At 38.6% G+C, this 14,293-nt stretch overlaps 1 protein-coding gene across 2 annotated transcripts in view; it reads right to left on the minus strand.

Moving 5' to 3' along the window:
- Positions 1–14,293, minus strand: part of LOC139936336 (serine/threonine-protein kinase DCLK1-like) — a 61,836-nt gene that overhangs the window by 27,264 nt on the left and 20,279 nt on the right. For both annotated transcript variants that reach the window (XM_071931133.1, XM_071931135.1), the window contains exons 3-5: positions 8,429–8,525; positions 1,945–2,052; positions 1,032–1,174 (exon numbers count right to left, since the gene is read on the minus strand). In XM_071931133.1, the coding sequence (XP_071787234.1) occupies positions 1,032–1,174; positions 1,945–2,052; positions 8,429–8,525 (348 nt within the window). The remainder of the gene's footprint in view (positions 1–1,031; positions 1,175–1,944; positions 2,053–8,428; positions 8,526–14,293) is intronic.

The raw sequence follows: 14,293 nt of genomic DNA on the forward strand, positions 1-14,293 counted from the left end.
GCTAACTGTCAATAGTGGAATTCTTTTCAGCAGTACATTCATCAATCATCTCTTGTTTATGATAAATGAATGAATTTCTTTGTAGCTTTTTGTGGATAAATAAAAAATAAATTAAAAAAACTAGTTTTGACACCCGCACGCTTGTTTATTCAAAGACAGCGAGTCGTGACTTGGCTCTGGCTGAGTATTCAGGTGTTATCTTGAGTTTAGGAAGATGCCGTAAGTGCCTCAGATATTCTGTCTTAGACTCTGTCTCATCTGGCCCTGGCTATTGACCTTGGTGATCCAGCTGCAGCCAAAGTCGTTTTCACAACCATAGCCATAGTCACAGGGACAGTCACAGCCAAAATCATAACCCTTTTCTAAAACCTAGTCATAGCCACATCCACACACCTCTTTTAAAGGCACTGTACACGTTTGGTAATTGTCAAAGACCAGTGTTCTCACTTGGTGTATCCCATCATAAGCATAAGATAACGAGCCTGTGAAAATTTGGGCTCAATCGGTCATCGAAGTTGCGAGAAAATGATGAAAGAAAAAAACGCCTCTGTTGGACGAATTTGTGTGCTTTCAGATAGGAATAAAAGACTCCTAGCTAGAAGTCTTTTATTATTTTAATGAGAAATTACCTCTTTCTCAAAAACTACGTGACATCAGAAGGAGCCGTTTCCCACAATGTTTTATACTACCAACAGCTATCCAATGCTTGTTACCAAGTCAGTTTTTAAGTTAATATTTGTTTTGAGTAAATACCAAACGTGTACCTTCCCTTTAATATTCATGCATGACGTCACCATTCTAACCCAAAACCAGGCCATCGGTGCAGCCACTGCATTAGTGGTGGCGTGATGGCCTCATTTCGGGTTAGAATTGTGACCTCATGCGTGAGTATTAGTCATAGCCATAACTATAGACATAGAAAGAGTCCTAGCCAAATTCATAGCCAAAGTCAAAGCATAGCAGCAGTCACAACCACAACTATAACTAAAGCCATAATTTTGGACACATCTTACATCGTATGCTCGTCTTACCTTTGACTTTGATGACGCTGATGATGTGCTCTGCTGATTCTTGGGTGTGCTCGGTTTGAGTGGGATAACGGGTCTCAGGGTGGTGGCAGTAGAGGGCTTAGGCGTTGTCGATGAAGGATAGAAGGGAACGTCCTGGCGAGGCACTGAGAGAAAAAAATTAATACAGCAACTAAATAAATATTAAAACGAACAGAAGCTACTATTCAATAATATAAATTGTATTTTCCTTGTTTACATATCAAGTTATTCTTTAGGATTGTGTAAACTGATAAACAAAGAAAAGTAGGATTTGAAACTTAGAACCGTTGGTTTCATCTCAGCGTTTCCATACTGATCAAACGTTGAGTTGAAACCAACAGTTCTTTTCAGAACCACCCCCAAATCATTTAGAGATTATCATTACATGGTGTTACCGCAAACCTTTTTACTACATAACAAACAAAGAGTTAAAAATTAAATATCAAAATCTATTTCCAAAATGGTAATTCACTTGAATTGTTGAAACCGACCTTAACTATTTTAGGTTTTAGAATTTGTTAACATTATTTAATCAAAAGTATAATTAGTTTACTGCAGTCCTGGTTCCAACACCATTCACTATAACCACCAAATCTTTTGGATTCAGATTGTGGAATGCCTGATCGCATGTAAAGCATAATCACTTAGTGTTTGGATTTTGAAGGGCTGGTGGTGTTTTGCGAAAGAGGGATAGAAATGTAGTCTCCTCTTTAAAAGATAATTTAAATTAATAGGTTATGGCCGTGTTCGACTTGGTGTCTACAGCTACAGCTATGTCTGGACTGCCACATCATCATGCGATGAAGTACAGGTCCTCCTTAACAACAGACATAGCCAAGGATGTAGCCGCCAACGCAGGTAGGGACCAACGTTTCAATGTTTAGAGAGGGCTTACTTTGTGTGGAGAGTTTTGGGGAAGCTGTCCGGCGTGGAGTCCCTGGGCTTTTCATCATCACTCGGTCTTTACGCTTGGTGTTGCGGTATGGCGACACCATCTTACATTCTGTGGATGAATAAAAAACGTCCAAAACCTTGATTGACTGGTAACAGTTACTTTACAATTTTCTCTTTTGAAAATTATCTCTATTTAGTTAAAACTCCCTCCAAGTATCTCTATCCTGCTTGGTAGTCTTCAGCTCATGCATACTATTTATTTTGTAATGCATGAATGCTGTCAGTCCACCTAGCTTTCAGTCTTCTTCCTTCCATGCACTGCCTCTCTTGATTTTGATTGACTTTTGATAACTTTTGATAACTGTGCATTTTAGTTATTCATCTACTTATCAAGAACAAATTAGTTGAAGTAATTCTCCTCATACATACAAAATAATGCAGCAAATTTTCTGGTATGACCAAACAAGCAGTGAGCATAGAAGACTTTTATGCAAAACCCCAAAATATTCATTATATCCAATACAATTATTTCATCAACTCCTTCGTACTGTTAAATATTTCCAGTAATAAGGGGACCGATCACTTCATCAGAAAACCTGGAAGATATTATAGCAATATCTTCCCACCCAGTGAACATTTCCTAAAATTGTATTGACCATATTGGTACATTTTGTTATGTTTATTTCACCCCTTTTCATCTAGGTATGAGAAATAAAGTCCAATTTGTCCTGAATATATGTTTATTGCTTACAGCTTTTTGGCATGGTTCTACATATTTATATCACATCATGAAGTCAACCACTTACTCAACCATTCCTAATTGACTAACAATTATATTTAACAATTATTCCCCTCAGTTATTTTTAATTTATATAGTCACAGCTGTCATTGAAAATACACAAATTTAACTGATAATTTAATTTGATTCTCTAATTAAATTTGCATACAAACAGCAACCCGGAAAATTCTAGCGGGGAAAAATCAGACAAACTCAAAATTAACATATTCTGTAAACGAGACTTGAAACATGAGATACATCCCAATAACAAAAACAGGAACTGGTCAGCCAAGACTTCTTGATGGATGTATCTGACCAACCTTCGATGACCTTAAATTATTTTCGAGCGACTGAAAAATGAGCAGAATATCTGCATACAAACGGCAACCGAAAAATTACCGTGGAAACAAATCTAAAAAAAACTCAAGTAAAGACATTCTGTTAACAAGACTTGAAATATGAGGTTAGAACCTAAGTCACAAACAGGTACTGGTCAGCCAAGACTTCTCGACCGATACATCTGACCAGCCTTCGATGACCTTAATCATTTTTCAAGTGACTGAAAAAAATAAGCAGAGGCAGGCGGTAACAAAATTCTCAAGCCACGCTCTCCGGTCAAGTGGAAACCTAACGACGACTGGGCCCCGGGTGGTGTGTAATAATACAGGTGTCACGAAAATGGTTAATTTAACATCGATTCCTGGCTTGAACGAAGACACGGATAACATGTTGGTTGGGAAACCCTGCGTTGGGATCCAAGTGGATCAGCCCAGTGTGCAAGGCGTGTAATACAAATAATCATCCATGCGTTGTGCGGATATATTCATAGACACTATTTTACATGTGATGCGTCATGGATGCAAATCTATGGGATGTTAATGTTAAACCGAGTAGTAGTGGTCTTGGCTATGTCAAAGCACTTTGAAGTTATTGACTGAAATTTGGGGACAGGAGACAAGCTACTAAATGGTAATCTGTCCGCTAAATGGGATGTGTATTTATTTAAAAATCTGTGGCTACGAGCATAGTAATGTCAATTAAGAAAGTGGTTTGGGAAGATTAACAATGTAAATATTCACAGGGTTGCAGATAACTTACATGTACATGGTATATCTGGTATAAAGATGGTTTAGGTGGAAAAATATCCCTTAAAATAGTTTTTACTTGAAATTATAGTCTTTTTTTTTAAATGAGTGAAACAACTAGTTTTGAAGTTGTGAAAATTGTATCCAAAAAAAAAAAATATAAAAAAAAGAAATCATTAAAAAAATAACTCAAAGAGTTTCTGTCTCATTTATATGCTCAAAAATTTCCCTTGGAAGTTTAAATTTAATATTTGGCTTACTAGAAATGGTCCCATCATAAGCACATTGAGACAAAATGCCCCAAAACATGTTTCTAACGAGTTCCTCTCTAAAAAAAAAAAAAATAATAATAATAATAATAATAATAATAAGGAAAGTGTTGTAACAATCAAAGATTCCACCAAGAAAGCATGATCCTCCCAAACTATTCGATGGAAATGAAGTCATCATTTTGTTACGTCTGCGTCTTGGATTTGTGAGTCCTCAAGCCACATGAGCCACAGTGCATAACTCGATTACGGACCGTAATTCAGCATTACGATCCGAGTGCCCAAGGTAGTGAACATGTTCTGTCCTCTGACAAGAGTAGAGAACAGATGAGCTGTTCACTGAAGATGTTTTTATACATCTTCAGACGTGTCTGTGCCAGAGGAGGCTACCCTTTAGCCCCCAGAATCTTGCAAGAGTGTGCATGCCTCAACGTCAAACAAAATGATAAGCATGTATAATTAGAAGACTTGTGTGCGTGTGGTGTGCTGTCAAGTCGCCACTGAGAAAGACTCTGCTAGATCCAAACATCAGGCATAAACATTTTTTTTTAATGATATAAACACCAAGTATTAAACCAGAAAGTTAGTGTGCCTTTTGCTTTGTTTATGGTAAAGCAGTGATTAAGGAACAAAAACTGTGCTAAGAGGCGCGCTGTGAGCCCAAAATGTTGGCTCTGCTTTACAGGCTTTATGAAATTGGCCAGGTTTTGTTTAACAGCTTCAGGGTGCTTTCAACAGAAGATTCATTGCATCACAATCACAGTTTGATCCTAATTTGACTGCCCGTATGTTACTTTCTTGTATCAACATCCAAATATGAGAAAATAGAATTAGCTGTGGCTATTACTGCTTACCAACCAAAAGGACCTATGGTATAAATGCAAAAAAAATAGTTAATGGCCTGAGAGTTCCACCCTACAAGAGCCTTCGAGAAAGACTCTGCTAAGGGTCGAAATGTCAGGCCAGTAACTTCTTTCTGCAACATTCAAATATGTAATAATATTAATATAAAGAAAACAAGTTTATTTTGTTAACTTATTTTGCATCACATCAATTTGGTTCACACTCGCCCCCTTGCGCAGTCAAAAAAATACTCCTCTCCTGTAAATTAAACACAACATGGTTTATCTTTAACAGACATACAGTATGTATCAATATTGGAGACTCTCTGCTTCTACCTCATTCAGAATACGCACTTGAAGATATCGGATATCCAGTAATTACAAAGAGAGAGATCGACTTCATTTCTGTGTCTGTTTCATCGATAGCTGGAGAATCTAATCAAGCCGTCTTCAATGAAGGCTGCGGACATTCTTGCCGCGGGGTTCTAACAGCCTTGCAGTTCCTTGGGGAACCTTCTGTGGTACACGCAAATTTAATTTCGTTAACAGGGTTTCATTGAGGTCTGTTTAATTATGAAAGAGATTGATTGAAAAATGATGAATCAAACCCAGACTGTTGTGACAGTGGCTGTTCCTTATTCACTGTCTATTTCTTATTCACTCTCTGTTCCTTGTTCAATGTCTGTTACTTATTCACTCTCTGTTCCTTGTTCAATGTCTGTTACTTATTCACACATGTTCCTTGTTCTCTACATACTCCTTATTTACTGTCTGTTGCTTATTCACTGCATGTGCCTTATTCGCGCTTGTAACTTTATTTTCACATGATCCAATAAGGTATCATGTAATAGTAAACAGATTTGTTTGAATGTGGGCATCCCTAGTTTTTCTTCAATTACACTTGAAAGTATAGTGAGCGACCAATTAGGATCCCCTAGCATATGGACACCCATTTACAAATGTTCTTTCAACTTCAGTTCTACTCAACTCAACCAGCTCTTTCTAGAACCAGTGCAACTGATAAGAGAACATAGTATCGCCAAAAACCTCCTTTTTTGTTTTATTTTATTCTAATTAATAGACGGGCCAGCACATTGCCCAAATTCATCCATTTGTTTAAGAAAAAGTCGCATCAGAGAGTCTGAGACTATCAGGGTCCTTAATTTAGAGTGCCGACTGGCAAGAAATGAAGCCTTCATTTGAATTAGCAACAGTGACTTGCCACATAACAAATATTGGGTTTATTCGTCAGCCAGACACAGTGCAAACACAATTTGAATGGAACAAGAAACATTTGAGCTGTGTTAACTCGTTTACCCAACCTAAAAAAAGTAATTTAATCTTGATTCATAAATACCTCAGACAGTTTCGCTATTCCTATTGGTGGGAGCGTGTCACGTGGGTGTGTATAAATCTTTGTTTATGACCGGTAAAAAGTGTTAATTCATGGGCATGACACGCGACCTTGCACCTGTTCTTATAAGACAGTTTCTTCATTCCTATTGGTCGAGAGCAACGGCTGAAACAGTTGTGCCACATCACGCGATACGCGCGACGCGTACAGCATTCCCTTATAAGGAGTTGTTTACCCGAGGGCGGCGGAGGGCTTTACCATTTCATAGCTGGAGGGGTGTTGTGTTGAAAGAAATCATTTAACAATTATAACTTTTGCATTTATTTTACTTTTTGACCAAAGAGTGATGATGTTTTTGACCGGAAAGGTATTTATGAATGGGAATCAAAGTGTGTTGAATCAGTTTTCTACTAGTGGTTTAAACCCGCCGAGGCCTGGTTAATTTTAATTTACCTCGACTTCGTCTCGGTAAAATTATCAAGAACCAGGCCTCGTTGGGATTAAACCACTAGTTGAAAACCTCTTCACCACACATTGATTCCCTTATTAAATTGACTAGGAGATGTTCAACTATCTTGTTTCAGATTAGATTTAGGAACATGAATGGTCCCTGTCTGTCTTTTGTCAACAGTGTGATTAAAATAGTGTTCACAAGATAGACATAGCTAGGCAACTTTTAGGCAGGAACTGGTGGAGTGTTTGACATTGTAGGGTGCGCCCGACAATTTGTTAAATATGAAAGATTTTAAAAGAAACGGGATCACATTGTAGCACTGTAAACTCATTACTCCAGACTCCTGCAAAAACAAATCCACAGGCAAAGTACCAAATGCCAATTTTAAGACAAATCCTTGCCATATATGTTGCTAAATTATACGATTCAAATAACCCTAGCTACCAGGCAAGCTCGATCTCATGATGAGACCTCTTAGCCAAGGTAGTGGGTTCGAATCCCATTTGATTTATTTTCCTGTTATTCAACTGGACTAGAGAACTCAGTATACAGTGCTTTAAAACAAACATCGGTGTTTGGGTAAACAAAACTAGTATCAGTAAAAGAATACTCTTGAAAGAACAGGGGCCAAATTTCATAAGCACTTAGGCAGTAAGCAACTTCCTATTGAGCAAAAATAAGCAGAATACCAGCCACAAATGGTACATTTCCTGGTAACCTTATTCAGGTAAGCATAATTTTGCTGTGCTTAGCAACCTTTTGTGCTTAAACAGGTGAGCCAGTCATTGGTCTCGATGACAAAGCACCTGACCCTTCTGGATGTTTCATCACAGTAAATTTACAGACTCTGCATCGATACAAATTAAGAACTACGGTTGTAGGGCTGGATCCTAGGGCAATGTACAGGCAACCTATTCCAGGCAAGGACCGACCAAGAGACATTCACCTTCCAATCCTCATAGTGGTAAGAGTAATACCACACGGCTTGTAGTTAAAAATGTTTTCTGCCAGAACAACATTTCTTTCTACTTTATTAGAATTAAATTTATAGAGTTAAAAAAGAAACAGTTTTTCTTTACGAGCACTTAATAGCAGATAATTGCATTTGCGTTATGGGTTAGGTTTTGCTCATTTTTAGTCTTGTTTCTGTCTTCTTTTCATACTTGCTTAAAATAAATACTAATGTCACACAATTTTGCCCAAAACAAGGCTAAAAGCCACTCTTGGCTAGTGGCTACAAGAAGAAAAACATTAAAGATGATGAACACAACTCAGGAGAGCTAAAGGTAGAAACTGATATTCCTCTTAAAACAGACTAGAATGTCGGATGGAGAGAAAGATGCACCAATGCTTAAAAATACCAGAAAAATGCTTTAAAATACCAGAGAAAAAAAATAAACCGGTTTGCACCAGTTACCTCAACAAAACCGGTTTGAGCCAGTTATCTCAACAGAGACCGGTATGCACCAGTTATCCCAACTAACACTCAAGTGTCAAGTTACTGTCATTATTCTGCATACCTAATGCAAAGACAATGTCAATTCCATTGACTGTATGCAGTGCTGACATTAATTGGAAATCCATATATGACTTGACAGTGAGTATGTGTGACTCATTTTGAAGCTGCGTCCAAAGTAAACATTTGCTTAAAACATTCAAAGGTAATAAACAGCATCGGATGTTTTCTTATTTTATCATCTTACCTTCGACTGCAATGTCAAAGTCATCGTGGGAGTAGCGTTCCTGTCCATACGCAATGAAGACATCGTCATCTTTGAAGAAATCTTGGAGACATGTTACCTGAAGATTAAGAAAGAGATCATGCTCAGTAAGGTCATACACCTAGGTATGATTTCATAAAGATGTTAAGCCCAACAAAATTTGCGGAGCAGAAGCAGGTTACCCGGCTGTAAATACAATGTAATGTAACTAGTTTTTGGTTGGTTACCTGCACAATTTTGCTCAGCAGACGAATTTGCTAAGCACCATGTTACTTAAAAATATCTTTAAACCACATTCATTTCATAACACATGCTTTTTACAACCCAAAGCACCCCTTTTAAGTAAACTTCATTCTGTAACGAAGCTCAATCTAAAAAAAAAGGGGAGGAAAATACAAAGTTTCAACAAAATCTTGAGTGAGATTTTATCAGAGCAGAAACATCTTTTACAATAAAATATGACTTTTCATTCTTTTTATATATTTTTTATATTTTTGTTTATGCAAGTGTGCCCAAAACAAGGCTAAAAGCCACTCTAGGTAAAGGGCTACAAGGAAGAAAACTAAGAAATGCAGAAACTCAGTGGAGCTGAAGGTAGGAATTGATATTCCCTCTTAAACATGCGTTAGGCAAGGAGTTTCAAATGGCAGTTTTGAACTGATAAGTCCAGGGCTGTATGCTTCGTTTTTGAAAGGGCAAGGGCACCAAGGCATTTTCTCTTTGCCAAAGGACACCCTATGAGGAAATTGTAAATTTCTACTGGAGCATTTCAAGGGCACCAAGGCAATGGCAAGGGGCAACGGAGGCAATTGCTTTGTAGAACTCCACTGCATGACTTCTTTAGTTGCAGGGTAAATCGGCCAAATAATTAAATTTAAGACCTAAAAATGAGGCCAGCGGTTATTTCATAAAAGCTGGGTTTTTTTTAGTGAAAAACAGATTCTGAAAAAAATAAAATAATGCATTTTCATTCAAAAGGTACCGTCATAAATCTTCAGAAAATGAGTGTTTGGAAAAACTCTAAATTGCAAAATTTATTTGGCTGCAGGGTAAATCAGCCAAATGTTAAAATTTATGACCAAAAAATGAGGCCACTGGGTATTTCACAAAGGTTTAATTTTTCCTCATGATTAAGAAACATCTTCTGGATTAAAAAAAAGTACCATTTTCATCCAAAAGGTACCGCTTCATTTCCAGACAGGTCCCAGGAGATTTTCGTTCGTCGTGCGATATTGATTTTCCAAATGAGTTATCACTGACAAACCAGCCGAAACCCTCTCTAACTAATGAGTACCATTATCACACACAGAAAAAATATTTCATTTACACAATCTGTTAATGGAACCGGCCTGGGTAATTTCTGGATATTGGAGGGGAAAAAAGAGCAGGGGCGAAACCGAAAGATTAAGCGACTCATCGATGACACTTAAAGGTCTTAATGGTGTTGGTTTTTGGTGAGAGATTTAGTGGGATGAGCGTCTTTGGGAAGATGGAGGATGAGCAATTCCATCGGCAGATGGTTCGGTGGCGAGATGGGCAGATCTGATCTGATCTCATCTGGTGTGTGACACGTCCACCTTGGTCCACCAGGAATCCTGATAATTCCGCACAAACAAAGGATTTGGAAAGCTCATCAGGGTTGGGCAGATTGGAGGTCCGCCAGGAATTCTAGATGCGAGTAATTTATCATGAATATTTTAAGGAGTGCATGGGATGGAACGGTGAAATAATTCAGAAGGGGGTCTGGAAGAGTGGGGGGGGGGGGTTGAGATGTTTGTTTTGACAGATCTCTCTGATACCTCAACCTAATTTTAACATGGTTGTCGTGGTGATTCACCACATGTCATGGTGTTGGAGGATGTATGTTGAGAACGGCAGGTGAAGAAACGTCTGGCAAGTGTAGACAGACGTCAGAAACACAAACATAGAATAGAACCATGTTTTTGAAGACCATTGCTCTAATTTCATCAAAAATAATTATTGCATGTATATATAAACAAAAGTGTGAGTCACAAGGAATGCAATGGAGCTGAAAACACAAACACAGAATAGAGTTGTATATATTTTGGAAGATCATAACTCTGACTTCATCCAATATAATTATCGCATTTATACATAAAATATGTTGTGGGTCACAAGAAATGCAAAGCAGACGAAATCTTTCTAATAAGCTAGCACAAAAACAGCTGTATCATTAAATATCTTTACTTGAGAATCCCCCCCCCCAAAAAAAAAAAAAAAACCTCAGAAACATCAATCTGAAGGGACAGAGACCAGGAAACAAAATGAGAACATCTTTCAAGTTTGCCGTCTCTGCCAAACGTGTCCTCTTTAAACCAGTACATTGTCCAAAAAGCAGATGTGCATATACGAAGAAGGCTGTTATGTGAAAACGTGAGCTGAATCACTTGGGTCAGATTTCTACAGAGAGGGTCCCAATAATCAGCGGAGACGTGATCGTTAAACAAGTACTCCTTGCACACTCCTTCCCAACTTAACAGTTTGTAATTTTAGAATGGACATTTTCAAAGCAAGTAAAGCCATGAGCTTCACGCGTGCACATGAGTCTAATCCCATCCTCTTAGTTCACAAACCTGAAGTTATGGGAACTGAAAACAACACACTTGAGTTTGTTTATGTTTTTCACTTGCATAAAGACGCTGCTTGAATAAGAATGGAGAGGTCATTTTAAATGTCCAGTACACTGACGTCACATATGGCAACTTTCGAACTATGGTCTGCCATTTTGAAGAGTCAAATTGCAATTGTAAAATGGTGCGGATTTCACCACACACACATCACCTAAAATAACACACAATAACACACAGGGGAAATGGACTCTCCACATTTATGATGGAAGATGACATCAACCAAAATGCTTTATATACTAGGTACTTTTCAGACATTGTATCGTTACTTCTTGAAGACAATCTGAAGAAAACCAATTTTGGGTCTGGCTAAATTTTGTACGCTGCTCTTTGAACATGTCTTCTTTCTATGAACTTCAGCTTTGTTTTGCACCTTCTGTTGTTGTGGTTGTGGTTGTTGTTGCAGATGTTGCTATTGCTGCTGCTGCTGACATTGCTGTTGTTGTTGTTTTATTTTTTGCAAACTAATGATCCCCCACCAAAATCCCCCAGAATCTTATCTTTTTTTCTTTCGAACCCTTCAGTTGTTGTTATTGTTGTTGTTGTTGTTGTTGTTGATGTTCTTGTTGTTGTTGTTGTTGCTGTTTCAGTTGTTGAAGTTGTTGTTTACTTTGTTAGATTTGTCAGTGCTGTTGCAGTTGTTTCAGCTGTTGAAGTTGTTGTTATATAGTGTTTACATTTGTCAGTACTGTTGCAGTTGTTGCTGCTGCTTGTTTTGCTGCTGCTCATAGTGGTGTTAGTGTTGTTTTATCTTTGAACCCTCTGATTCTTTTTCCTTTATCATTTTGAACTTTTTTTTAACCCTTCCGATCACGTACATGCACCCTCTGAAATCCACAAACCCCTACTTTTGACCAACCCCTACAAATACATTTATCCTCTTCATGCAATTCAAATAACACTTCCAGTACATCATTATTCTCCAGGTGCCTAGGTCCCATTTCCCATCAGCAGTTGGTCTAGCTGGCTAAAAGCGCAAAAGACAAAAATCCCCAATGCACGACTTCCAGACACAGGTCCATTAGGGTGAACAATGGGTTCGGTTTGGGAGGCGGTGTAGAGTTTCCTGGGCAAGTGGGTCCGAGAGAGGTGTGACCAGTGGATAGGAACCAATCTTCACACCACAATGGGGGGGGGGGGGTATTCCCAAGGGGGGGGAGGGGCGCCTAAGGATCACCCTGTCCCTCATGGTAATCCGCCCGATTGCAACCAAGATCACGATCGAAGTCTGCATCATCTCACCCCTTGATATACTTGAAGATGGACTTGGTGAACAAAAGAATCACTGACTAGCATGGTGAACTTGTAAGCTTGATTATATTGAATTGAACTTCATGTAGTTGACATGCAAACCACACTTGTGGTCTTCAAACAACATCATGTGGCTGGAACATGTTAAACTTGGTTGGAACTAAAATGATTTTAAAGTGTCGTAGCAGGGTTTAACAGCTCTCAAACCTTGGCGTTCTTTTCAAACAGGGGTCTTGTTGTTTTTTATAAGGGAATAAAAGAGTGAGCGACAAGGTCTAAGACAGCCTTTTAAAACTGGCAGGGTCGTGGCTGTGGGGCTCGGTCCTTGTTTACACAGCCATTTAAAACCAATTCACCACTCTTTTTTTTCCCCATTCATAAATGCCTTTCTGTAAAAATACATTAAAAAACAGTTAAAAGTTTAGAACTAGCACCAGCTCACCCCACGACTCTTCATTAAACTATTCATGTTGGGCACTTAGTAGCTCCTTGCACAAATTCAGAACATCTGCACCAAAGTTTCAAACTATCGCACACAAATTTTGAACTTGCTCCGTCCAACCATCTGATAGCCTCCTCTTTTTTAACTTAATTTCTTCAGGCCATTAGATACTCCTCACTGTGTTAATATTGCACACTGAAACATGATCTCATTTTGACAATCGGAATAGATGAACTGTCTCAAGCATGTCAGGGATATGACAAAAGATGGGGAAAAGTATACAGAATTCCAATTGGAGACTTTTGGGACGCTTGGTGGCAGCAGACTTACCAGGTAAAATCCATTGTTCTCGGTAATGCGCGCAGGCTCAGAACTACGTAAACAATGGAAATTTACCTGGTAAGTCTGCTGCCACCTAGTGTTCAAAAGTCTCCCATTGATTCTTGCTAACCCGGGGGGGGGGGGGGGGGGGGTAAATTTCAGACAAGGAAGTGGCTTTTGTACTTTCTGAAAAGCGTGCAATCTTTCATCTGATATATGGAGAAGAATAAACGACAGGTGTACAGGCCTAGAATCTCACCCTTGAGAGGGCAAGGCCATTCTCATTTTGCAGAGGCACTTCTATGGGTAACTTTTTAAGGGGCACCAAGGCCAAGACCAGGGCAACGAAGGCCATGGATCCAAGAGTGAGTCCTCTAACACTCTAACATGTGTGGGATGAAAGTTGGGATCAAGTTGGACCAGTGATTTCTTTCCCTGCTTTTCACCTCTGTGGACTGCGAATTCCACCTCAGATCGAAGCCTTGCAATATGGGTTAGGTTTTCAGTCCCTACCTGACTGCGTCGGTTTTCCCATTTTATTTCTTCTTCCCACATCTAAAATTAGAGATTATTTCTTGCTTCCTATTCATCCTCTTATTGACGCTAGTTGAGCTGTTGGATGTGTAATAAATCAAAAATATATAAATAAAAGGAAAGTTCACATATAAGCAAAAAGAGACTGTGTATAAAAAGCACTGGAAACTATTGGTAATTACTCGACATAATTGTTAGCATAAAAACTTACTTGGTAACAAGCAATGGAGAGCTGTTGATAGTATAAAACATTGTGAGAAACAGCTCCCTCTGAAGTAACGTAGTTTTCGAGAAAGAAGTAATTTTCAAGAAGTTTGATTTCGAGACCTCAGAATTAGATTTAGAGGTCCCGAAATCAAGCATACATACAACTTTGTGTGACAAGGGTGTTTTTTCTTCCATTATCCTCTTGCAACTTTGACAACCAATTGAGTTCAAATTTTCACAGGTCTGTTATTTTGTGCATATGTTGAGATACACCAAGTGAGAAGACTGGTCTTTGGCAATTACCAAAGATGTCCAGTGTCTTTAAAGAAATTAAAAAGAGGGGAGGGTGTTCTGACCTAAGTAGTATTAAGTGGGAGTGAAAACACCCAATGGCAGCAAAATCGCCAAATGCAAATGGCGACAAATGTATATGCCTAAGAAATG

The sequence above is a fragment of the Asterias amurensis genome, chromosome 4 (assembly GCF_032118995.1).
Source record: "Asterias amurensis chromosome 4, ASM3211899v1".
NCBI classification, from domain to species: Eukaryota; Metazoa; Echinodermata; class Asteroidea; order Forcipulatida; family Asteriidae; genus Asterias; species Asterias amurensis.